Source organism: Stereum hirsutum (genome assembly GCF_000264905.1).
Source record: "Stereum hirsutum FP-91666 SS1 unplaced genomic scaffold STEHIscaffold_4, whole genome shotgun sequence".
Lineage (NCBI taxonomy): Eukaryota > Fungi > Basidiomycota > Agaricomycetes > Russulales > Stereaceae > Stereum > Stereum hirsutum.
The window spans coordinates 877,712-901,454 of NW_006763134.1; the positions used below are offsets into that span (position 1 = coordinate 877,712).

Genomic DNA, 23,743 nt, shown 5'->3' on the forward strand with positions numbered 1-23,743 from the left:
GTCGTGGTATATAGTCCATGAATCGCCTGGAGCCACAGTGTCCTCGTTGGAGCTGGCCCGATAACACGCGGAAAGCCATTCCAGACGATGGGCCGGGGACGTAGTTGATTGGGACGTTGGATCCACGCCAGCCGGGCAGCAGACAAATTTCCATTTAGGCTGGCGCAGGGAAGCGGCCGTATGATGTCGTTCTGTAGTGATCGTGGAATCGCCAAGGGACACGTTATCTACTAACGGAGGAATTTCGGGAGTGTACAAGACCAGATCTCGAGCATCTCTGTTGCGTGCAGCAGATGCAGAAGACGAGCGACGAAGAACAGGCTTAGAAGCTGAGGAAGACCTTCCCGCTCGACCGGTACCAAGGCTGTCGATCGACCGCGAGCGCCCTCGACGATGAGCAGAAGGTGAGGCATACGGAGAACTCGGTACAGCAGCCCTGCGAAGAACAGAGGATGAGAGTCCAGCAAAAACATCGTCTCGTCGGTACACATCAGAATTATCCGCCGCAGACGTTGACAGGGAACGAGGCCGCATATGGAGTGGTGGAAGAGGCGAGGATTCAGGAGAATGAGCAGAAGATGGTGTTGACAGGGAACGAGACCGCATACGAAGCGGTGGAAGAGGCGGGGATATAGGAGAATGAGCAGAAAATGACGTTTCGACAGAGGCCGCATTCCTGCCTTTGGTGTCAACGACGGTCTCGGGAATGTCTGTCCGGGGGATATGGACAGACACAGATGACGACGTGGGCAGCGGCAACGGTAATAACGAAGTAGAATCCAAGAGAGCGCTGTTATCGCACGGCGTGCCAGGCAGTGTCTCGGAATTATGACCAGCAATGCTGCCGTTGTCATCAGCCTGGCCGTTCTCGATAGAAATTCTGCCCTCGAAATCGATATCTTCCGTAGTGCAATCGTCTGAGACAGCAGTCTCACAAGCGCATTCCGAAGGTGTGTCTGCTGGAGGACTTGATGCAAGGCGAAGAGCAACCAAGGAAGCGATGACCAGGTCGAGCCATAAAAGGTCGTCTGGAGTGGTTACGATGGTGTAGGGCTCGAGGAAATTGTCGAGGGCGATATAGCTTTGAGCTTCAATCGAATAGAAATCGTTGTCGTCGTCGTCGGGTAGTGCCACGTTGGGAGCGTCACCGAGATCCATGCCATCATCGAGGACGGGCCCGTTTCCTGTGTCTTCTTGCTGACAGATGGAGACGTGTAGTGGAGTATCTGTGACTCGATCGCGAGAGATTATCTGAAGAAGCGCGTCCAGCTGATAAGAGACAATGTTATTCATATGTAATGACACGGTGAGGTCGATGTAAACCAGACGTACCATGGACGAGCCTCCATCAGTTCCTAGCAACAACTTGAATACAATGAGAGTCATCGCAATGAAAAGCAAGATGGCATCGGCGACTGTGTCAGGGGCTCGAATGTCGATAGCAGCCTGGGGTTGATAATTCACCATCACAAAGGTTAGAAAGGCACTTCGCAGAAGATGACTCGAGGAACAACGCACAGATTGATCAGCAGAGGACGATATGTTACACTCTGCGCCAGCGTCGTCATGTAGAGGGTGAATACTGTAAATGACGCGGTCGAAGGATATCGGCGTCAGCGAGTGTGTCCGGGGTGTGGCGACGAAGTCGAGAGCGGTTGGGGCCACTGAGAGGTAGACAGGAATGGGTGCAGCATCGAGGAGGAGCAGTGTATTGAGGCCGGTAGGGGACTCGAGTCCATAGAGTTGACAAGCAGAGGTGAGAGAGAATCGGGAGTTGCATCCTACCGACAGATGGGTGTAGAGTTGCACTGCGCCCATTATGGCGCAGTATAAAGAAACAAGCCACTGCATGGTGGCCGTCTAAGTGGTGGATGTGATTGGGCAGAGATGTGTTCGATTGTGTTCGATGGGAGTGATGAGATGATGGTGGTTCGAGAGAAAGGCGGGAGTCGAGAGCGAGGGCCCTTTTGAAACTCAGTGTCATTGTTTTCCCAATCGAGAACAAACGCCACCGATTGCTTTGGCAGCCACAGGCCCGGGCACCGGAAACAATATCGAAGAACGCATGCATCCAACATGCATCACAGACTCGTAAACATGATTTGGTGTATCGATTGACGCGCACAAGTATTGAGAAGAATTATGAATATGAGGTCGTTCAAGCTCATTCTTTGTAGCCACGAATCGGAAAGTCTTAGCCTCGTGCTCTAGCGTGTTAAAGCGGAGTTTCGGAGTTTCGGAGTCCTCCCGTCACATGGCTGTATCGCCATTTTCTGCGTGTCCGTTGCTCCCGAACTTCACTCATATCACCAGGTTTTCTGCACGGAGGTGAGTTATATACGGCATTATCGAGCTGGGAGAAAACTCATACCATTCAATCTGCTTTCGGAGACAAGTATTACAAGCATATCCCTGTTGACCGTGACATGGCAAAAGCTCGTCGCCAGAAAGGTGAGCGCGGCTTTTGTACTCTTCAGACTTCCAACCGATTTTCTTGACGTCTCAATCTCTCTAGGTCCAAATAAACCGCACACACCCATCCAGCAAACGAACTCCCCTGTGACACGACTACCACTCGAAGTTCTCTCACTCATCTTCCTCTACCACCGCCATCCAGAGTCTCCAGGCAAAGATTATACCTGGCTCCAGATCCTGCACGTCTGCCGACAATGGCGCATGGCTGCCATTGGCTGCGCACATATGTGGACGAACATCACGACAAAGAAGCGACTTCTTAGGTTCTTCATGTTAAAACAATCGAAGGGATTGCCGATCGTGTTGAAGGGCATCAAGTTTGTGAAAAACGAGTCTCCAGAGGCGAAGAACATCTTGGAGAGAAATCTTCATCGCATTCAGAGCCTTGGTATCGTGTTTGACCAATGCTCCGAAAAGGAAGTCACGAGATGTCTCGAGAAAGTCCTCGGACCCGATGCTGGTCCCGTCCTAAGGTCTCTCGAAGTCGCCACTGGCATGGGCTACAGCATCACCGTGCAAGTCCCCGATGTCACTCTGTCTCTGTCCTCTTTGTCTGTCGATTACCTTTGTCTGGAGTTTCCAGAAGGTCGCATCCAGAAGAATTTGACATCATTTCGCGTTTCGCTTCCTTGGTTGGCCAACAACCACATCCAGAGGCGTGCTTATCTGCGCAAAACGTTGCCCAAGATGCCGAACCTCACATATCTCCACATCGCGGATGATGCCTGGGTATCTAGCTATTGGCCTGACCCTGTCGAGCAGACCATAGAACTCCCCCAGTTGGAAAAGCTGCGCTGTTCTGGAACCGTGTTCGACTGCGTACTTGCACTAGAACTCCTCCACCTTCCACCAACTGCGCGAGTGGACCTACGTATCCGAGACCGCAGAGACGCCGTCGCAGACCGTTTGTACACCGCTTTATCTCATTTCTTCGGTCGTCGCGAATCTGTCCGCTCAGAGACAGTGGCGACTAGCTATGATGTCCACTATGCAACGAAGTTCATCAGCGATCACGAATGGGATGTTGCGCACCGTGTTCTCTTCTTCGATTCTGGTCCCAACTCCCATTCTAACCCACATCCTCGTTCACCTATGCCATCTACTTCGGAATACCCTCACCCTCAGCATCTCCCGATCCTTCTACTTCAATATCGTCATCACCGCGTTGCCGCCCGGGACAGCCGCTCATGTTATGCCGAGCCCGACTATCTTTCCCAAATCCTCAGCATCCTTAACGTCCCACTGCGCTCAGTCATTTCACTCCGCTTACAATCGAACCTTCCGTACAACGTCGACACCGCGAACAATTTCGACTCGACCGGCGCCCTCCTTTCGAAGCTTCACTTCCTCACTAATCCCGGCGTCAAATCGCTGTACATAGGCGATCTAGGCACTGCGGAATGTTTCCTCCCCTTCCTCAGTCTTCCGAATAAGTCGGCCTCCAGTTCGGACGCTACGAGTAGATCCACTTCGACGACGACTAGTTGCTCCCCGTCCAAAGAATTCATGGTATTCCCGAACCTTGAGACCCTGGTCTTCGGTGATCTGAGCCCATCTGCATTAAGGTATAGCCAATGTGTTACGGACAAGGAAGCTGCTGATCAGAGGATAAGAGGAGTGATGCAGAAGTTGGAGTCTGCGATGGAAGACAGGGCACGGGGAGGACGGAGATTGAAGAAACTGGGCATACGGGCGGATATGTACGAAACCTGCATGGAACTGGTCAATAGGGCGAGGGATATGGGCTGGGTGGAGGATATCCTATATCCTGGTGCAGACTTGAAGAACGGTGAGCTCGGTATGAATCTGCTGGACGGGATAGGTAGCGATGATGAGGATAATTGAGTGACCTCTGCTGTCTGACCTGACGAAGGTCAGTGTTCAATTCTCTGAATCAGCCTTCTCGTTTCTCACTCTCAACACGCCGTATTCGATAGACAGCCGTCTGTATCCGAGTACATGAAACCACACGTTTTCCTTTCTCTATGCGCATCTTCTCTTGCTTCCGCTCATTGGCCCGAATTTGACGCATACATCAACGATCACGTCAGAGATTCAGATTTCGAAGGGAGTTTACCAAGTAGTGATCCGAACTTGGTGCGGCATTGAAAGATCAACACGTTCACTCCAGTCGCATCGAAGATTTTGGCAGATGCAGAATACTAACCGTAGCTGAGCGCTGAGTGACGCTGACCAGATGATCTGCTGCTGTTCCTCGCGCGTTGATTGAAGGGTTCGAGGCCCAACACCGGTCGGCTTGACTCTAGGAATTTTCCTTCCTCACTTACAAGAGGCCCCGCTCAATGGTGCTATCCGGGTCATCCGGCGACGCCACTTCCCGTGTTCGTGGGTTCGACGTTTGTCTGATATGGTAATGGAGAGTCTTCAATGTCTATCAGTCTCGACATCGCGACGTTGACATCGCGCGCGGCCGATGGAGCCTTTATATATGTGCGACTTTGAGTAAGGGTCCACCGCTCAACCTCCCTCCTTCACGAGCTTCACCGAGTAGCCAACTCGGACTCGTCTCTCGGATTTTCTCTCTTTCCTGTGGTTTCTCTCTCTCTAGTTTATTTCCAGGTTTTCATCACAGGACATGGCTGCCCTCTCTCTTTCGAAAGCTACGATTATCTCTGTCGGAATCGCATGCATTCTTTATGGTCGGTCTTCTCCTCGTGTCGAGTCCCTCCTCGCCGGTTTGCCCTCGCCCGTGAACACCACACCGCGATCAGCCCCTAAGTATCGAGAGGCATGATCGCTGACAGATTATCCACCAGGATTCTCGCTCTTCATGTTCGGGTTTACGCTCTGGGTCCTCCTCCACCACCGAGCCGCAAACGAGATCAATCGCGTGATGGTCTCCGTCGCTTGTATTCTCTTTCTTCTGAGTACTGCGGTGTGTCTCAATCCTTTTCCTCCGCGAAGTACTGCTCGAAAGATTCCTTGAACACTGATGAATCTCTGCACAGCACATCTCTGCCCTCATGCGACATGTCATCGAGGGTCTTCTCGACCACGCATCTCCTGAGGAATGGTTCCTCGATGAGTCTTCGGCTACGTTTATCTTGAAACTTGTGCTATACGCGCTGCAGACGATGACGGGCGACGGAGTCCTTGTACGTCCGTCTGCCTCCCAATTATGGTGATGGTGTTGATGAATGATGGATGGACATTGCGCTAGATATATCGCTGTTATGTCGTATGGCAAAATCGGAAAATGGTGGTCGTAGTTCCGATCTTGCTCTTCTTAGGCTTTGGTGGTTCGTCCTACTCATTTACTCAATCCATCTCGGGGTGCACAGTAGGACTGATGTCTTGGTCACCCACTGCTGTTCGACACGTCTGCAGGCACATCCTTCACCGGATTCTGGGCCTACGCCGTCCATCATCCTGGACCGCTGGGCCACATCCTCCTAGTCCTGTCCGCCTGTTTCTCTCTGCTCAATAATGTCATATGCACATGTACGTTCGTCTCAATATTGGTGTCTTCACTCCGTCTACCACGCTTCCTTCCTCTCAAGCAACCATATAGCCAGGAGACTGATACGACATTATCCACAGCATTACTAGCATACCGACTCTACAAACTCAACTCCTACCTCCTCCCAGGTCCAGGGCCCAACAGCATCCGACCCTCCACACGGACACGGCGCTCTCTAATCCCAATGATGTTCGCCATAATCGACGCAGGGGTGCTCTACTCCGCGACGCTCCTGACGACGCTCATCTGCCTGTTTCTGTACACGAATGTGTTGGCGATCATGCTCGAGATCGTGCGTCTTTCCTTTGCCACTGCCACCCCCGAGATTCTTTCGCTGAAGATCTTTGTTGATGTTGATGATTGTCGCGGGTGTTGTCAGACCGTCCCACTGATCGCTATAACCTTCTACGGCGTCATCATCCGCGTCGGGATGGAGAAGGCTGCCTCGACCGGACGTCCGTTCCTGTCCTCTTCTGAAGACCGCAATACGGTGGATACGATGGAGGAGCATGGCGTTTTGAGTACGATCATGTATTTGCCTGAGGCTCTGGAGCGGGGTGCGGGTGAGAAGACGGACGAGGGGTCGATACCGGAGTCCGAGTCGTCCTAGTTTGCGACATGACGAGGTTCGTGGATGTGGTTGTGCATGGATCGGATGAGTTCTTGGGGTTGAGACGACTATGATAATTATTCGGTTGGAGTAAGTAATCGGATCCTCCCGCCTACTGTATGTACTTACTTATCATGACGACTGACGACCTGGCGCCCAAACACTATTATATTCTGATCACTTGGGTTGTACTTATTGTCGGTAATGTAACTTATGTAACGCGTCATGGGCGTTGATTCTTGTATGAGTACTTACTCCGCGTATTCTCGTCTACTCACTTGCATAATTAAATAATGTCGAACAAAAAAATCTCGCGTAATTTTCCAGAGCCCGCCGATCTCATCAACCGAGCTACACCATAGACAAAATCGTAAGTACACAATATCTCCAACGTCTACTTCTACTCCTACTCCTACCAACCATCTTTCAAGACACACACATCCACCCCCCTTACCCCTTACCCCGCCCATTCTAACCACCCTACCACTCCTTCCAACCACCCTACCACTCCGTCGCCCCAAACCATCCAACCACCTCACAACCTCTACCACTCCCTCAAACTCCCATCGCTCCCCCTCCACACCTCATTCCTCCACGCCTTCTCTCGCATATACTTCGCCGAAGTCTCGCGCACGAGCGGCTCGTTGATCTCGATTCCTAGGCCGGGGCCTGGGTTCGCGCGGGGGTGGGATTTGAAAGGAGGGGTTTAGGTCGCCGCATGGGCGCGTATACGTATGTAGCCGTAGCGCGTCGATGCGGAATGATTGAGATGTGGATGTGTGGCGTCGCGGGTGTCAATGGGCAGGACGGTTGGGATAGTTTGGACGGTTGGGATGGTGCAGCGGCCGCAGACGCAGACGCAGACGTGCGCACGTCCGTTGTGTAGAGTAAGTATGTCAATTGTCCGGTGTCCGGTGTCCAGAGTCCAGTTCGAGATGTCGACGGAGGGGTGCGAGACGGAGGGTTCAAAACAGAGTAATATGTCAGTTTCTGTGCGGAGATCGTGTAGTAGAAGCGAGGCGATTGGGGGGATTAAGCTTTAAGGGCCGTGGGGAAGTATGGGAACGGAATACGAATACGAATGCGAACGTGGAGAACTGGACCGTATTGGAAGATGAGGGGAAGACAAAAAGTTGAAGAAGAAGAAGAAGAAGAAGACAAAAACAAGCCCACCCTTCAAAGCCTCAACATGTCCATCCACGACCGCAAACACGGACGGGTCGACGAGGTACGTGAGTAGATCCGCGCCTTGGTTATAATGCATCTACATATGCACACCAAATCCAATGTGAGTCGTGTTCCATCCGCCCGCGGGTAGCTGGCGTATTACATAGAGAGTGGCGGGCGTGGTGGTGGTGTGGGGAAGAGTATGTACGTAAAGAAGGATACATACCTCCCAGCTCATCTCCTGTATCACAACTGCATAACACATAACGTCCAACCAATAAATCAGTAACACACCCACACAAACTCTCCCTCCCTCCCTCAAAAACGCAAAAAAAAATTGGGGGGTGGGGTTGGGGGAGAGTGGGGTGTTATAGTCGAATAAGAAGAACAAAAAAAAGCACGTACAATTCAAACACCCCACCCCAACCTGCATACACGCCGCGAGCGCGACAGGTCCAAGCGGACAATGCGGCGCGAGCGCGACGTCGTATATCTCCGCGAGGCTCGCGATCCGTTTTAATTCGCTTATGCCGCCGCAGTGGGAGACCTGGCGGGAATGTCAGTGACAGTGACGGGAAGCTCTCCGGGACGAGGCTCAGGGTCGGGAAGCGGTGAAATGGAATGAGAAAGCACGGTGTTCAAGTCCAGGGAGTTGACTTGAGTTGAGTCGTGGTTTGGATGAATGCAAGGCTAAAGACTCCCGAATAATCCACAGCCACTCACATCCGGCTGCGCCACATCAATCGCCCTACTCTCAAAATAAGGCCTGAACTCAAAACGGGAGAAGAGCCGTTCGCCGAGCGCGATGGGTGTTGTGCTTTGGCGGGCGAGGTCTGCGATTTCGAGGGGGTGGGTTGGGAGGAGGGGTTCTGTTTTTTGTTTTTGGGCGGGCGGGCGGGCGGGCGAGCGAGGGAGGGAGGGTTGAGTGTCGGAATTCGAGTCGGGGTGGGGTGTTAGGAGTTGAGTCAGAGTCAGAGTCAACGGCAGGAGTCACAGTCAGACACAGAGGAGTTCGGAGTTCAGAGTTAGGAATAGAGTTAGACCAGAAACACCAGTACCCACCTTCAATAAACAAACATCCAACCCCCTCCAACATCCCCACAAGCTGCTTCGCCATACTCTTATGCAACCTCCCATGAAAATCAACGGCGACGTCGAGGCCGAGACTTTTGACTTCTTTGATGCGGGTTACGGTGGGTTGCAGGGAGGCGGGGGAGTCGAGGAAGGGGGAGCTTTCTGTTGTTAGACACGCCAATAGCGATGGTAATAGCAATAGAGGTCAGCTTCGACTCTCTGCGGACCACAGGGATCGAGAAGCGAAAAGGGTAACGAGATCGAAGAAAAAAGAACGCGAGGGAGGGGGTTCAGGGAGGAAGGGAGGGAGATTACTTAAGGCAAGGAAGAGACGAACCAGTCCCATTCATCTTAACAGCCCCAAACCCCTGTTCCTTCCTCCTCCTCGCGCCCTCCAACACATCGCTCGGCTTATCGCCCCCCACCCATCCATACACCCTCAACCGATCGCGCACTTTTCCACCGAGGAGCTGATAGATAGGAACGTCGAGTTTCTTGCCTTTGATGTCCCAGAGGGCGATATCGAGGCCGGAGAGGGCTGACTACACGCGCCACCACCTTCGTCAACCTCACACTCTCACACTCTCACACTATCACAGCTTTACAGTAGAGTAAGCGGGAAAGGGTGCATACCATGAGCACAGGCCCACCCCTATAAAACCTCGCCCTATACGCATTCTGCCACACATCCTCGATCCCGTCCGCGTCCCACCCCACGAAGCGTTCGACCAGATCTTGGAGAGCGCCTTCGACGGCTTCGGAGTGGCCTTCGAGGGTGGATTCGCCCCAGCCTGTGTAGTTGTCGGTTGTTTGGACGCGGGCGAAGAGCCAGCGGGGGGGGAGGCGGAAGAACTAGGTGGGGAGAGAGTGGGCGGATGGGAGTGGGGGGAGGGGAAAGGGAGTGTGGGGAGGTGGGGGGATGGGGGGAGATGGGTGGGTGATTAGGGGCTAGGAAGGGAGAGGGATTCAGAGAGAAGGGGACGAAGGACAGACCTCGATGTTGGAGATGAAGCTCGAGCGTTCGGTGCGGAGAGACATGATCGTGTACTTATTCTAGCAGACTAGTACTAGGATCGGTTCGTCGAAGAAAGGGAAAGGGCAGAGGATGCAGAGGGCATGATAAACAGAAAAGCAAGGTTTTTATTCGAGGAAGCATTGTGCATGTCAGGTGTTGCTCTGGTGTGATTCGTGAAGTGGACGCGGTCCGAGAGTGAATGATGAGCCGCTTTTCCTTGTGCACCTGTTTGCGATAAGTTCGCGTAGGAGATCATCGTGGTACCGTGCTGTACTACGAGCCGGACAGTGACATACAGCTTGGGCCACACAGTCTGAGAGAATGAATGTGGCGCGAGATCTGAACCGCGTCCGCCACGCCACGCCACGCCACGACGCTCTCTTCAGCATTCAGCCAACGCACGCCTCTGGTGTTCACCACCACCCACAACGAAAACGCAGTCGACGTCGCACAGAGCTCGGGCAGCTCTCTTCTCTCATAACTAATGGCCACATCATCACACCGCCCACCCTTCCCCCTCTCCTCCCTCCCCGTTCTTCCCCTCCTCCTCACCCTCCTCCTCCTCCTCACCTCCCCCCTCCCAACTTCCGCCATCAAATTCTCCCTGCCCGCCTCCCGCTCCCACGTCCCCGGCAAATGCATCTGGAACACCGCGCACCCCAACGCGCTCGTCATCGTGACCGCGAACGTCGGGCCCGGCGCGGGCCAGCGCGTAGACGTCGAGATCGTGGACAGCAGTCCGGAGAAGAACATTTATCTGAGTAAGAGGGGGATTAATGGCGAGACCAGATTAGCGGTTACGGCGCATGCGGAAGGAGAGGTGGGCGTGTGTTTTAAGAATGTTGTGGAGGGGAGTGAGTCTTTCTCTATTTTGCGTGTGTGTTTGTGCGTTTGTTGATGTGAGGGCGGGTTTGCAAGATGTGGACCCGAAGGGAAAGGCGAGGATCATAGACCTCGACGTCGATATTGGCGCAGACGCTGTCGACTACAAGTACGCATCCCCTTCTCGCCAATTCCTACCCCACACGACGTAACTGACGCGTATATACAGTGCGATCGCGAACCAGGAATCGCTCTCCGCTCTCGAGACAGAGATGCGCAAGCTGGAAGGAATAGTGAAAGAGATCGTCGACGAGCTCGGATACCTCAAGAAACGCGAGGAGCGCTTCCAGTCTACTAATAGTCCGTGTTTCTCTCCCACTCCTTCTCTCTGCATCACTTACGACCTGCCCGCCCCTGCATCCTCCTCCTGCCGTCCTCCCACTTCCCAACTCATATCAACCTCTCCTTCTCTCTCTCTCGCTCCGCCCCTCTTCCTCTTTCCACCTCTCACTCTCACTCCCACTCCCACTCACCTCCCCTCATCGTTCCTCACCCACCCCGACCATCATCTCATCATTTCATCTCCCCTTCCTCGCCCCCTCCCTCTCTCTCCCTCTCATCCTCCCTCCCTCCCTCCTCCCTCTCCCTCCTCCCCCTCCTCCCCCACTAACCCACACACCCGCAACCCCCCAAACAAAACAGTGTCCACAAACACCCGCGTCCAAAACTTCGCCTGGTTCACGCTCCTCTCCCTCCTCGGTCTCGGCGCCTGGCAGATCCTCCATCTCAGGGCGTTTTTCAAGAGGAAGTATCTTATTGATTAGGGGTTTCTGTTTGGGGTTTCGGGTTTGGGGTTGGGGTTGGGGTTGGGGGTTGGGTGGGGGGTTGGGGTTTGGGTTTTTGTGCGTGTTTAGGGGGGGAGGAGGAGGAGGAGGAGAGGGAGGGGGGGAGGGGGGGTCAACATACATTGCTACTCATGCTCGAAATGCGAAATGGCGGAATACTCTGCCATCCCTCGATTCGGAGTACTACATAGTACGACTTGAACGCCGTCGATGTGAGAACCAGAACCAGAGCCGCCAGACCAGGTCCATACCTATTACCGATCGCTTCGAGACTTCCTTGGACCTCGAACCTTGAACCGTTGACTGGTTGACTGGTTGACCGTGCATTGAATATTTGAATGACGAGTTTTGCGTAAAGACAGAGTCCGAGACTCGCAGCTCGCATCGTGAATCTGATAAAGTAAAGGTAGAGTTACATAGTACATATGTATGTTCCGTGAGCGGGGACCGTAAGTAGTAAAGGTAAAGTGGACATTCAGATTTTAAATGTTCCAACCAACGATGATGAGCGATGATGAGAGGTAAGGTAAGGTAAGGTGTGTATGAGGCAGGAGTAGCAGGAGTGATAGCAACGAGAAAAATAGCGGTAGTGTTATAGTAGTAGTAGTAGAAATTGGGCACTGAGCACCGAGCACCGGGCGAGAAGAAGGACAAACAAAGGATCCTCGCATCAAGCACTCATATCAACGAAGAGCAGAGCACAGAGGCCGATAGGAGACGCAGAGACGTGATCGATGGACGAAATTCTTGGATCGTCGATGCAAAACAAGCAAGGAACGCAGTGAACAGTGGGGACAGTGGGCAATGGACAGCGGGGAATGTTGACACAGAGGGAGCCAGAAGACGTGGCGGCATGGCGGCATGGCGGCATGGACCGAGGCTGGCGCTGGGAACAATCAGAATCAGGGCACACTAGGACAGTGGGCTACTGATGTTGCGGCTGAGGTGTTGTTCGTGGCGGCTGATGCTGGTGTTGATGTTGATGTTGGTGTTGGTGCTGAATGAGTGGTTCAAGTTGCATCTGCACTTGCACTTGTGACGAAGAAGACTCAGGTCGAGAACCGGAACCGGGGATAGTCGGCTGTTTACTAGAAATCTGAGGTGGGGGATTCGGAGCGTTGAGGGGGACGACGGGTCTCCAATCTTGACCGGCGACGCGTATCCAGGTGTGGTTGTCTAGAAATATAGACGAGTCCGTCGGTCAGCACCGAGATTCCGGGGATATGAATTTGAAGATAAAGAAAGACGAGGACGACGGCAACAGAAACAGAAACAAAAACAAAGGCCACGAAAAGGAAAGACCACTCACACAAAACACAACTCGAAAGACTCGGGCACGCCTCGCCCCACCCCCTCACCACCTCCCCGTCCTCCTTCACATCCAACGGCAACCCCGTCCTCGGCGCGCCCGCATTACCGTATGCGAATAGACGAAGGGAGCGATAGTGTCGGAGGGAGCTCGTGATGCAGTTCGTTATGTCCTGCGTTTGCGTTGTCCGTCAGTTGTCGATGCAGGAAAGAGAAAGAAGTGAAACAGAGGAGTAAGAACAAAGACACACCTTCGATGCCTTCGACCTCGCTTTCCTAGACCCAACAATCGCACCAAAATAATTCCACACGACCAGCGCCTGCATCCCCTCATTCATCTCGCCCGCCAGATATGCCACCAAATCATTATTCCATCCCGCCCGATGACACGCCATCGTCCTCACCGACGCTCCCTCGCCAACCTCAGGATGCACGCCATCCCCATCACCATGCGAGCCTGAGCCCTTGAGCGCCCGCACGACACTCTCGATCTCCTCCAACGCACCCCACCTCATCGCCTTTCCCACCGCTCCCGACCCCGGCCCACCACCCCCACCACCTATTCCTACTCCAGCTCCCTCCGCCCCCGCCCCTGCCCCTGGCCCACCTCGTCTCGCCCCTAGCCCATTTACCCCCCAATGCCCAAACCCTCCGTTCCACCAATCCACACTTACCACCTTCAACGCCGCCAACGTGCGCGAATCTACCCATCCCGGGCTGAAACAGAAGCTTGGGACGCCGAGACGGGTGAGAGAGGGGAGGGAGAGGCCGGTGCTGATATATGGCCTTATCGGGTCTTGGTCTTCGTTGACATCCAATGTGGGACCCGAGTCAGATTCAGAATCCGAATCGGAACCAGAGTCGAAATCAGACTCCCAGGGCCTAGGATGTCCCGTCCTCATCATTCGTCTCTCAAGCCCAAAGGCCTCCCCTAAAGACTCAAGCGCTAACGTCCTCGCCGTCAGCGGAAAAGTCATATTCAACACGACGTCCGTCAGCGTCTTCCTGTGCCTCGCCAGACATCGGAAGAAATCGAGCGGGGAGAGGTGACGTGCGTGGAGAGCGAAGATGCGCAACGAGGGCGCGTAGAAGGAGAGCAGGAGGGGTGGGGTTAGCTCCGGCTGCTCGAGCAATGCCTCGATGATGGGCGTCTGAGTACTGGGGGCGGCGTGCAGTAGTGGATGGAGAAGGGAATGGGCGGGGATGGGCGCTGCGGTGTGGGTCTGGGTGGGTGTGGAGGTTGATGGAGTTTCGGGGCCGGGATGGATGGGGATCTTCGAGGAGGAGGCGGCGTACGAGAGACGGAGGGCGTTTAGATTGGGGAGGGAGGAAAATAGGGCGTGTAGGGTCGTTAGGAGCGGAATTTCCTGATGCGTTATAGTGCAATAGGTCGTCTCCAGTAGTATACGATTACTGCAGCCCAAGGCGTGTTAGATCTTTCCGTGGCTACTCGTTATTTTTAGACAAACGCACCTGAGGTCCTTGATCTCCAATGCCCTCACGAGCTCCGCCTTCCCCCTATTCATCCCCAAAGTCTGACAAAGCCTCGCCAACCTCCTCGCGTCCTCCTTCGAACTCTCTCCAGCGTTCATCGAGATGCTCCTGTAGAGCCATTGTTCGGAGATAGCGCACAGAAGTCTGTTCGTGAGCGCGAGGGAGAAAAGATCCGTAGCATCGAGCCATTGGGTGATCCGAATGAGGAGTTCAGGGGGAAGCTTGTCGAATTTCAGTGCGTTTTGAGGTTTCGAATCTGACTGAGAGGGAGAAGAACCAGAGGACGGGGTCTGTCGGTATTCCAAGTGCGACTGGTGCTCAGCAGGAGCTTGCATATTGATTGACATCGATCCAAGCAGCGAGCTCGTTGTCGAAGAAGAAGAAACCTGAGGGCGGTACGGAACGAAGAGAGAAATGGCGGTGAGTCAAACAGATACGAGACTTCGCCCTGGTTTCCAGCGCCGATTGAGAAGACCAGGAGAGCTGACGAAGACGTTGAGAGCAAGATGGGACGGATGAAGCTCCGTGGAAGGCGTCCGCCCGACCCCGAAGCGCCACACAAGAGGGATGACGTGCGGGTGCCCACTTATCCCCTTGCTGCACAAAGTTATGCTGTATAGAAAGCGGAATAAATAGGCCGTGGCGGCGGCCTCACATTTCATCATCATCATCGTATGCGAATAGTTCTGAGACTCACCAGAATTCCGCACTTCTACTGTCGCTTTTGGCCAACGGTCGGTGTACTACAGAACGGCCGCTGCGAACTTATATAGTTGGCCTATTTGTGTATACAATGTGTATCGTGTGGTTCGAGTATCGCGGGGTATGAGAAATAAGGTTGGGTGATGAATATGATAATATCGACGAGGACCCTGTGGCGGTGATGAAGGAATAAGAGAGCGGGACGGTGGCCTGCGGACCTTCAATATATACATGCAGACGCCACCTGAGGGCCACACACCCACGCAACCACACATCATCGAATCAGTCACGATTGTGGTGCTCCCTTAGTCGAAGATTTGGTAAAGTGGTGCCATGATATTGATAGCGCGCCCAGCGGCGAGGCCACCAGAGATTTATGATCAAGATACTCGAGCTCTATGTCGATATTATCCATCTGAGATGGTTTTGCATGTAGGTGCTGTACAGGTGACAAGGCATCTGCAGCGGCCGTAGTCAGAACCTGAGAATGAAGCTTGAAGTTAATTAACGCGCCGAGGTGAAGTCTCGTATGTTTGAGGCGGAATATGTGTACTCTTTTTCTTTATTTCATTTTATTTCATTTTTCTGGCTATATGGTCACTATATGGCTTCCCACAGGCTTGGAGAGCTGGTTCTCTAGTATGAACTACTGGTGGACAGGCAGGTCAGTCACGGAAGAGCTCCGTAAGGTAGCCCTGAGTTCGTGAAAATTAGAGGCGGTCAGAAGACCTCCACAATACAGTTCATCTGTGCGTACGGAACGCCACTCACTGGAGAAACAAGCGAGACGGTCCGTTATCCGTACTGATTCAATACACCGCAAACAACAGGACAGAACAAAAATTGAATACGAACTTCAACCCGATATTCTTGGCAGAAATGACTCCGGGCGCAAAAGAGTACATGTAAAGCACGTCAACCGCCCAACAAATACTGTGCTTGAAGGGTCCAAAAAACTACTCGTCAAGGGAAGAACCTCGAAGGCCGGCTAACTTCATTGACAGCTGGCGAGTGTAGTGTCAGCACCCACTGATAGCACGGCCTAGTATTTGTGCATGTTGGTCCAGCGGCCGACAGCGCGCTGCCAGGAGGTTCGCGCATGTTCTGTCGAAGATACGATCAACACAAGGCAGTAAATCTGAATCCTCGGGTGTACGTTGGAGGCCCAACGAGGCGATGGTGTATATTTCTGGGCGGTAAAGGGGGAGAAAAAACAATAATGTCTGAGCTGGCTTCCTACCATCCAATCGAAGGCCCTAAAAGAAGTGCTGAAAGAGGCAAAATCGATGCTCGAAGAAATCTTCATTCTCCTTTGATGTCACGGATTGGAATCTGAGCGTCAATGTGAGGATAATTTGGGAGTTGTGTCCGACAACAAAAACATAAACCCATTCCATTACCATTCCACGAAACCACGCAAATAAGCGACTTAGGTAGGATTGGCCCTGCGGAATCACTGTCGGCAGTTCCTCAGGTGAGATGAATCCACAAATACCGAGAAAGATACCGGAGGTGCCGAAACCAAATATGATCGTTCCTACTCCTTGTCTGGCACTGAATATTCCTCGGACTAAGAACAGAGGTCGCTTGACGGTCACAGGACGTGCTGGCAGGCGGAAGAACCGCAGAGCGTATTTCAGGCGTAAAAAAGGTTAGCCTGGATGCCGACCGATGACAGCGCCTTAGACAGTCACTCACAGGTGTAACCTTTGCGCACAACGGTGACCAGGGCATAGTATATACGCCATTTCACCGCATAATGCTAATGCTTTTCGATGGTGCATGAACAGGACAAGGACCGATAAAGGAAATGTAGGGACGTCGCTGGAACCGAAGATGCCTGATCTCACCCACAGTCTCGTACCAGGAGGGACCACTGATGATTGATCTATCAGTGAGCAAACCATGCCAGGAGGACACATGATGGTGTAGCAAGGGGTATGAAGAGCGCCTCTCGAAGGTTGACCAGGAGATGTCCAACAACCGCCCACAGATCAGCAACCGGTGCGCGCAGCGGTTCCATTATTGTCGCCGCACGGTGAAGTCGGCCTTCTTTTCATCTACCGGAGGTCGAACGGAGAGCCCTCCTCGTAATTTTGGGCGGAATAGAAGGACGGCAGTATTGCATCAGCCCTCCTAGGCTCCTACCGTCTCGATGGATGTGAGAGATGTACGAAAGGTGAAGGAATCGACGTCAAATAAAAGTAAATTCTTTGACGGTCCAGTATTTCTGAGTCTCTAAAATCTGGCTGCATGCCGATCAGTGTGACAATCATCCGAGAGGTTACTTTGGTCGACAGCGTACACCGCCGCTGCACCAGGCCATCCTATAAGGCAAAGAGCTGTATCAGACCATATATTTGAGACCATTTTCAGCGCATCTTACGAGGGGATAAACTTTACCACAAATTTGCAGCGGTCCGGGTACGTTATAGCCGAGGGAGTCGCCAGTGAGCAGTCTTGTAAAAATAAGAAGAATCTCAGTGAGCAATCCGCTGTCGCTTTCTCAGGGCCTCTTCCGCTCAATCCCTTGCGGAATGCCTTGTGTACAGTCCACCAGCCTGCTTATACATCAGTGGTCCAACCAATCACCGAGGCTCTGTGAACAATCACTTACCGGCAGGTGTAAAAACTCAGGTAAGACCCAAGCTCCGCATGTCAACGCCAATATCCTATCAGATTTATCCGTGTAAAAATGACCTTGAAAAAGTACAGGCCGCTAACACGAGGCTCACATACAAGATGACGAGATCGGTTCCAGTCGAACAGCGCGTCGAACTTACCTGATGCAGCAGTGACAAGTGCATCCATCCATGGATGCTACTATAATAGGGAAGAAGGGGGTTTAGAAGTCGTAGAGAGCGTGAGAAACGAGCAAGAGGGTGAAGTCGGTGGCAGGATACTAGTCACAGGCTAGTATGGCAGCGGGCGTAGACTCGAGCGCGAGGTTTTTTCAAGAACCAAGCCGAAACAGAATCTCCGAGCCTGAAGCTCTACGCGCGGTTTAGAGGTAATGAGTATATATTGAGGAGTTTTCTGGGAAACATCGTGAAGTAAATCTTAGAGCAGAAAGTTGGGGAAAAGACCAAGTTGAAAAGACTGCGTGAGGCCCACCCGAAGTCGCCGTAACCGGGTAGAACCGCGTGCGGAGAAACTTCGGGCCACCGCCACCGTTGAAGTTTGGTGAGCGGAGTTCACATCTTGGCGGAGTTTTGCGGAGGAGAACGCGTCGGCGGCGTTCGTGTTCAAGTCAAGTCGCTCGACGCGACCACCATCACAGTAGTGAGGCGACCTTAGTCGCTAATCATCACGTTCTTAGATGGTGAAGAAACGTAGAGGTGAGCGCGCTTACAAGAAAAGCTTTTGAAGTCATCTCATAACTCCATACAGTCTCGCGCCGCGAGCCCGTCCAACAAAACACATCTTTGGCGACGCGTCTTCCAGCTGAAGTTTTATCTCGAATATTCCTCTACATACCTAGACCACTCTCGAGCGAGGACCACACCTGGCTCAGGGTTCTGCGTATTTGTCGTCAATGGCGCGCGGCTGCCATTGAGTGTCCCCAACTGTGGACATACATCGTGACAAGCAACCACTCCCTCAGGCGTTTCATGCTCAAGCACTCAAAGGGTCTACCCGTCACACTCTGGAGCATGACAATTATGCGTAATGGGTCGCCAGCTATCAAGGAAATGATAACCACGAATCTGCATCGTCTTCACGAGCTCAATCTCAACTTCTCATACTGCAGCATTGGAGAGGTTGAGGAATGGGTTTTACGCGTACTGAATGACGGTGCCGCACCACTCTTGGAAATGTTGACACTCCGAACCGACAATTGCTCTGGCCATCCCATCATCACTATTCCGAACTTTCCGCAGACGTTGTCGTCACTGTCAGTGCATGGTTTCCAAATCATGTTTCCTAATTCAACCCGACTCGTCAACAAAAGTATCACTTCATTTGAAACTACCATCGACGCCGAAACGCAGTCCGCGCCCGAGCTTCACGACTTGTTTTCCGGAATGCTCGGAAGTATGCCGAATCTTGTGTCTCTTGAAATCGATGATCTGGGCGAGGAATCCCTGTATCCCACCACCGCCATAGTCTCCTTCCCACGCCTCGAAACTTTGAAATATTATGGGTCAGCCCCGAAGCAGAATTTCATTCTGAACTCGTTCACGATACCAGGATCCGCTAGTCTTGATTTCTGCTTCATAGGGGTGAGCAACTCTGCCGAGTTGACTCTGGTTCATGATAGCATCGAACTCGAGCTTGGGCGTCGAGCGCAGGCTGATCCTCCCGGGACCACCTACGATGTCCGGGTCTCTTCTTCCGGAGACTATGGCACAGACAATATGGTGCATCGAACTCATATCTACGCCTTGTTACCCCTGCCTGTCGCGTCGACCGCGACTGAGGCTTCCGCAGACCGGTCGCGAAATGAACCTTTACTCGTCCTTTCCTTGGAATACGCGTACTATTCCTTCGATTACACCGCCGGTGACCTCGTCTTCCCAATCTATATCTCTCGTATCATAGGCATGCTACAACCTCAATCCATCGAGTCCATCAGTGTTGGCTCGAATATGTGGTTTAACGTCCACGACCGTGACTATAGCGGTGATTTCAGGGCCGACGGCACCCTCAAGGACACTTCGGATCTCACATTTCTGTCGTGTGAGGGTGTAAAGTCGTTGATCGTTGGTGGCGCCGGCAGCGCTAAGTGGATCGCTCCCTTTCTTTCGGTCCGGACGAATACGGACGCGGAGTCGACGGCGGCGACCAAACCTTTCCTCGCCTTTCCACATCTCGAACGCTTGGTCCTACGCGATCTTAACCCTCATGAATGTGTCGAGTGGCTTGATGAGTTTTCGCTCGACAAGTTGATGAGAGATGTGATGAAGGAGTTTTATACCGCGGTGGAAGACAGAGCGCGAGCAGGGCGCCCACTCAAGAGGCTAGAGATGCCGATTCCCGAGACGAAAAAGTTGGAGAAATGGGTCGAGGAGGCGAGAAAGATGGGCTGGGTAGATGGTGAAATCGTTTGCGAAGGACTTGGGTGGGGTGGTTACGATGGTACGTCGAACGAGGAGGATGAAGAGGGCGATGAGGAGGAATGAGGTACGGAGAGAAATATAGGAATGATCGAACTGTTCTGTTCGGGTCGCTCTTTGTTGATTACTTCTTGAAGAGAGCCGTTGCTTGAGTTTCCCGTGTTCTGCGCTTGGACGGCAGATCACTGAGCGCAGTGATTATAATATCTATATTGTCACTCATTCTTAGACCATGTCAAACTATCCTCAAGACGTCGTAGTACCCCTACTCTCGGAACCCGGAGTCCGAGTCGTATCCTCTCGCACCCGTGGGAAGTCTGAGTTGCAGAAGGGAGACTATCTAGTGGACAAAGAAAGAGTAGCAGTGGAAGATGGAGTATGCGATCGACAATTGCTTCAACATTATTGTAACGAATGGGAGTCCAACACCGACACCTTTGTCCGGGGAAAAAAGGTCGCAAAGAGAGCTCCAAAAGTATCATGGGAAACAACCCTTGGACCTTTCGGAAGCGTAGGATTTCTTCATTTACAATGGTTCAGCCGTCTGGAAACCGTCGAATGCTTTTGTAGTGTAGTTTACTCTTCCGGCAGGCGATGAATGGTAAACGAGTAAGGCCCACCGTTGAGGTACATCTCTATATTAGCACCTTGACGACGACGCTTTTATAGGCTCAGGGCATACCTCGATCATTGGCCATAATGGCCAACGAACGGACCTTACCACCTTACCTTAAAATGCCTCTCGCCACAATTTGGTGCGTGGATAGAGCGGGCACGTTGTGCCCCCGGGAATCTCTACCGGCTTTACCGTAACGACATCGATGCTCGGTATGTGTGGTGCTATTTAGACGGGGCTTTCGTAGCAGAACCTTTGGTGTATATTGGGAGTATATCGGTTGCTGCCCTCGGGGGCATTATTGACGTTGAAGTATGTGGGTCGACAAAAAAGATTCCGAAAGCTCTTTCTCAAGCTCGACTTTTCGTGTGATTTCCTCAGAAGACGTCGACGCTTAAATTGGCCGTCTTCACATGCAGTATTGGGGTGTGTGAGAATGTGGCTTAGACGATGAGTCTTCAACTATAAATATGGATATTGGAAGGGCGGAAGGGAAACGAAGAGGTGAGAGGAGCGGAAATACGAGAGGTTACATGCGACAAGAGTACGGTCGGGACCAGTCCCAATTGTGATCTTCACGACCGATAAGTCCTTTATACAGTGGTACAGTGTCTTTTTCAGGCCCTTTCTTCGTCGATTACGACCTGTCCAGTAAGTCCGAAGTCCCAGAATATCAATAAACAGAGCAAAGAAAGCTGATAATGGGAATCCCAGCCGTCGCCCGCCCAGTTTCTCTCGATAGTCTCACCGCCTACCCCTAAAATTCTGAGCGGGACGGACGAACTGGCTCCGATTCAGCGTGTTGAGAGGGTGTGACACCCGAAAGAAGGGACCGTCTGCCAGTCCTGGTGACTGGGTCAGTAACGGCCCTCGAGTTCCGTCTGGAGCCAGGAGGTGTGAAGATGAATGGAACAAGTGTAGGTCCTGTCGGAGGAGAGCGACCGGGTGAGCCCAGCACACTGGTGGCAGCGATAGTGCTGGTCCCGAAACCACCAAAAGGATAGCGTGTGGCCTGAAGAATTGATTCCGTGCCGGTGAGAGTGGACACTGAAGATAGATAAGAGGTATCGTCTCTCAGCAGGTGAAGAAGGTCAGTCTGAGCCACGATAGAGACATACTGGTGTGCACGCTCGGGGCCCTGTTCCTTGCTCTTCGAATCCGTTGCCTTCTCCTCCACCAAAGAACGAAAAGAATAGATGCGAGAAGGACGAAAAACACAGCAGCGAGGACAGCAGCGACGATTGTCGAGGTATTCGGGGCCGGCGAGGACTTCGAATTCCCATGACCTTGACGATCGTCCTGGTTATCTTTGTTGATGGTCCCAGTGGGTGGATTATAGACGAGGAAGTTGGTCAAGGAGTATGGAGTGCTAATGCTGCCGTTCACGATGGTGATGCTCAAAGTGTGTGTCGTATTGGGATCGAGGGAAGTGGCAGTGAACAGCGATTGTTTGAATGTGCGGTTTGCGCTAGGGAACGAAGGATTCATAGGCGTTCCGCCGTCGATGGCGTAAGCAGCGGGGATGAAGTTCGAGTCGTTACTAGGTCCGATAAACCCCATCGCTGTGACGCCAGAACCTGCAAATGCGAAATTTCAGTCCAGACAGGCAGTTTTCTTACGAGGTGATACACGAAGTATACATCACGAGGACTTACCGACAAAAGTGAAGTTCATAGACGAGCCGTCGACATTCGTACTATGGAACATGCATTGTTCCTGCGAAACGTCTATGCTCCATCCCGATGAGTACGTCGCGTTCGCGTTCACGTTACTAATGGGCTCGCACTCCTGGATCGAACATACAGCATTGGACCCTTCGCTGCAATTGGTGTCTGTATTGCTCGCCCCAGTACTACTCGAACTAGCGGCGGTACTTGTGCTAGAGGAGTTTGAACCACCACTGGAGCTTGACCCACCGGAGCCATGATCGGACGAGTCCGAACTGCCTGAGCCAGACTTTGAGCCATCGCCGCTGGAATCTGCATTGGTGGAGTTGGTAAGACTGTTCGTATTGTTGATCCTGTTGTCGTTGTCTCCATTACGCTCAGACGATGATCTACGGCCAAAAATAGGCCTCTCGTGGCGGAGATATTGTCTAGGCAGATATTCTCGGGAAAGGGGCCCTTGTTCCTGGTGGGATGGAGGGATGGTAGAAGGTATCTCAGCTAACGAATCGTGGACATGAAAAGTCAGAGATCGGTAGTGGCGTTAGAAGCATGCAGACACACCAGTCAAGACCTCTCGCTTATCATGCTCGCAATCTCCTCGAAATAATGTCCATAAACTGAATAATCCGAGGCCCACCATCCTGGGTGGTCAATGGGAGTGAACAAGGACGAAAAAGGTCGACGTTCAACCTGTAGATATATCAATACAGTGAGTAAAGCAGTACGCTATGAGGGGAATAGGACTCACGCCGAAAGAGAAGAAGGGGGGCAACACAGAGTCGGAGACCTGGGATGATGGTCGGACGACGAAGGAGGAGAAGAGCAGTCATTCCGTTCTTGGACCCGCCTTAATATCCTGTAGCGTGATCATCGGCGAGTGTGCGGACGCAAGGCTGTTCATGAACCGAGATATGACACCCCAGAATGCTAACAATACCGCTCTGTGGGTTATGCAGGCTTGCACTCTCGTGTGAGCTACGGACTGGAAGCTACCATTAGACGACGAGAACAGTGTGAAGGTGTGCACGGGCAACAATCAGATGACCCGTCTGCACAAATAGAATGAGCAAGACCGAATGGGAGTAGAGCGTAACGCGTGGCACTGGCCATCACCAGAACATTGACGAGGATGGATCGTTGAGAACTGTAAGGGATCACTCGGAGCCGCAGAACTGCTGTTACTCCGGGGTGGCTGCCTAGCAACACCGGCTGCAGCGCGTTCTCTGCTGTTCGCGCGGTGATGCCGCACAGACACACTTTTGGAACATCGGATAAGGGGGGAAAGTACTTCGAATATGGTATTCAAGCCCCTATTGCCCATGGCCTCTTTAAACGACATACTACCCGTCGAGCACAGTATAACCTCATAGTGAACAGGCACCGGGATACGAGTGTGGAGCGAGGAAACAC

The 23,743-nt window shown here is 52.6% G+C and overlaps 7 protein-coding genes across 7 annotated transcripts; 4 read left to right on the forward strand and 3 right to left on the reverse strand.

Annotated features, from left to right (window-relative positions):
• Nucleotides 1-2,426: 2,426 nt before the first annotated feature.
• On the forward strand, nucleotides 2,427-4,320 carry STEHIDRAFT_154605 (uncharacterized protein; the record flags this gene model as incomplete). Its single annotated transcript, XM_007301774.1, has 2 exons — nucleotides 2,427-2,451; nucleotides 2,516-4,320. The coding sequence occupies 2 exons, from the start codon at nucleotides 2,427-2,429 to the stop codon at nucleotides 4,318-4,320; spliced, it is 1,830 nt and encodes a 609-aa protein (XP_007301836.1).
• A 650-nt stretch (nucleotides 4,321-4,970) lies between these two features.
• Nucleotides 4,971-6,847, forward strand: STEHIDRAFT_145701 (uncharacterized protein). The gene is made up of 7 exons (XM_007301775.1): nucleotides 4,971-5,135; nucleotides 5,253-5,371; nucleotides 5,445-5,591; nucleotides 5,657-5,735; nucleotides 5,824-5,937; nucleotides 6,037-6,248; nucleotides 6,336-6,847. Exons 1-7 carry the CDS (start codon nucleotides 5,072-5,074, stop codon nucleotides 6,564-6,566), a joined length of 966 nt encoding a protein of 321 aa, XP_007301837.1. The 5' UTR covers nucleotides 4,971-5,071; the 3' UTR covers nucleotides 6,567-6,847.
• Nucleotides 6,848-6,876: 29 nt separating this feature from the next.
• STEHIDRAFT_93865 (enolase C-terminal domain-like protein) lies at nucleotides 6,877-10,054 on the reverse strand. The gene is made up of 9 exons (XM_007301776.1): nucleotides 9,797-10,054; nucleotides 9,441-9,655; nucleotides 9,145-9,349; nucleotides 8,796-8,969; nucleotides 8,457-8,602; nucleotides 8,139-8,280; nucleotides 7,960-7,985; nucleotides 7,740-7,830; nucleotides 6,877-7,235 (listed from the first exon to the last, which is right to left on the reverse strand). Exons 1-9 carry the CDS (start codon nucleotides 9,843-9,845, stop codon nucleotides 7,111-7,113), a joined length of 1,173 nt encoding a protein of 390 aa, XP_007301838.1. The 5' UTR covers nucleotides 9,846-10,054; the 3' UTR covers nucleotides 6,877-7,110.
• Nucleotides 10,055-10,306: 252 nt separating this feature from the next.
• STEHIDRAFT_53700 (uncharacterized protein) lies at nucleotides 10,307-11,468 on the forward strand (the record flags this gene model as incomplete). Its single annotated transcript, XM_007301515.1, has 4 exons — nucleotides 10,307-10,676; nucleotides 10,741-10,813; nucleotides 10,874-11,004; nucleotides 11,347-11,468. The coding sequence occupies 4 exons, from the start codon at nucleotides 10,307-10,309 to the stop codon at nucleotides 11,466-11,468; spliced, it is 696 nt and encodes a 231-aa protein (XP_007301577.1).
• Nucleotides 11,469-11,931: 463 nt separating this feature from the next.
• On the reverse strand, nucleotides 11,932-15,011 carry STEHIDRAFT_138048 (uncharacterized protein). Its single transcript, XM_007301777.1, has 4 exons — nucleotides 14,271-15,011; nucleotides 13,049-14,210; nucleotides 12,799-12,970; nucleotides 11,932-12,665 (listed from the first exon to the last, which is right to left on the reverse strand). The coding sequence occupies exons 1-4, from the start codon at nucleotides 14,636-14,638 to the stop codon at nucleotides 12,415-12,417; spliced, it is 1,953 nt and encodes a 650-aa protein (XP_007301839.1). The 5' UTR covers nucleotides 14,639-15,011; the 3' UTR covers nucleotides 11,932-12,414.
• Nucleotides 15,012-18,257: 3,246 nt separating this feature from the next.
• On the forward strand, nucleotides 18,258-20,259 carry STEHIDRAFT_138049 (uncharacterized protein). Its single transcript, XM_007301778.1, has 2 exons — nucleotides 18,258-18,331; nucleotides 18,384-20,259. Exons 1-2 carry the CDS (start codon nucleotides 18,313-18,315, stop codon nucleotides 20,114-20,116), a joined length of 1,752 nt encoding a protein of 583 aa, XP_007301840.1. The 5' UTR covers nucleotides 18,258-18,312; the 3' UTR covers nucleotides 20,117-20,259.
• Nucleotides 20,260-21,097: 838 nt separating this feature from the next.
• STEHIDRAFT_119677 (uncharacterized protein) lies at nucleotides 21,098-21,801 on the reverse strand. Its single transcript, XM_007301779.1, has 2 exons — nucleotides 21,785-21,801; nucleotides 21,098-21,713 (listed from the first exon to the last, which is right to left on the reverse strand). Coding segments are annotated over exons 1-2 (291 nt in total). The 5' UTR covers nucleotides 21,786-21,801; the 3' UTR covers nucleotides 21,098-21,423.
• Nucleotides 21,802-23,743: the final 1,942 nt, after the last annotated feature.

What these genes read in the sequence shown, in the direction of transcription:
- STEHIDRAFT_145701 (XM_007301775.1), top strand. Translation starts at nt 5,072, where the DNA reads ATGGCTGCCCTCTCTCTTTCGAAAGCTACGATTATCTCTGTCGGAATC. An exon ending in AATCGCATGCATTCTTTATG is followed by an intron (nt 5,136 to 5,252) that starts GTCGGTCTTCTC and finishes ATTATCCACCAG; the next exon opens with GATTCTCGCTCTTCATGTTC. An exon ending in CAATAATGTCATATGCACAT is followed by an intron (nt 5,938 to 6,036) that starts GTACGTTCGTCT and finishes CATTATCCACAG; the next exon opens with CATTACTAGCATACCGACTC.
- STEHIDRAFT_93865 (XM_007301776.1), bottom strand. Translation starts at nt 9,845, where the DNA reads ATGTCTCTCCGCACCGAACGCTCGAGCTTCATCTCCAACATCGAGGTC. An exon ending in CATCTCCAACATCGAGGTCT is followed by an intron (nt 9,656 to 9,796) that starts GTCCTTCGTCCC and finishes CCACCTAGTTCT; the next exon opens with TCCGCCTCCCCCCCCGCTGG. An exon ending in TTGATGTGGCGCAGCCGGAT is followed by an intron (nt 8,281 to 8,456) that starts GTGAGTGGCTGT and finishes CATTCCCGCCAG; the next exon opens with GTCTCCCACTGCGGCGGCAT.
- STEHIDRAFT_138048 (XM_007301777.1), bottom strand. Translation starts at nt 14,638, where the DNA reads ATGTCAATCAATATGCAAGCTCCTGCTGAGCACCAGTCGCACTTGGAA. An exon ending in TTGGAGATCAAGGACCTCAG is followed by an intron (nt 14,211 to 14,270) that starts GTGCGTTTGTCT and finishes CTTGGGCTGCAG; the next exon opens with TAATCGTATACTACTGGAGA. An exon ending in CGAGGTCGAAGGCATCGAAG is followed by an intron (nt 12,971 to 13,048) that starts GTGTGTCTTTGT and finishes ACGCAAACGCAG; the next exon opens with GACATAACGAACTGCATCAC.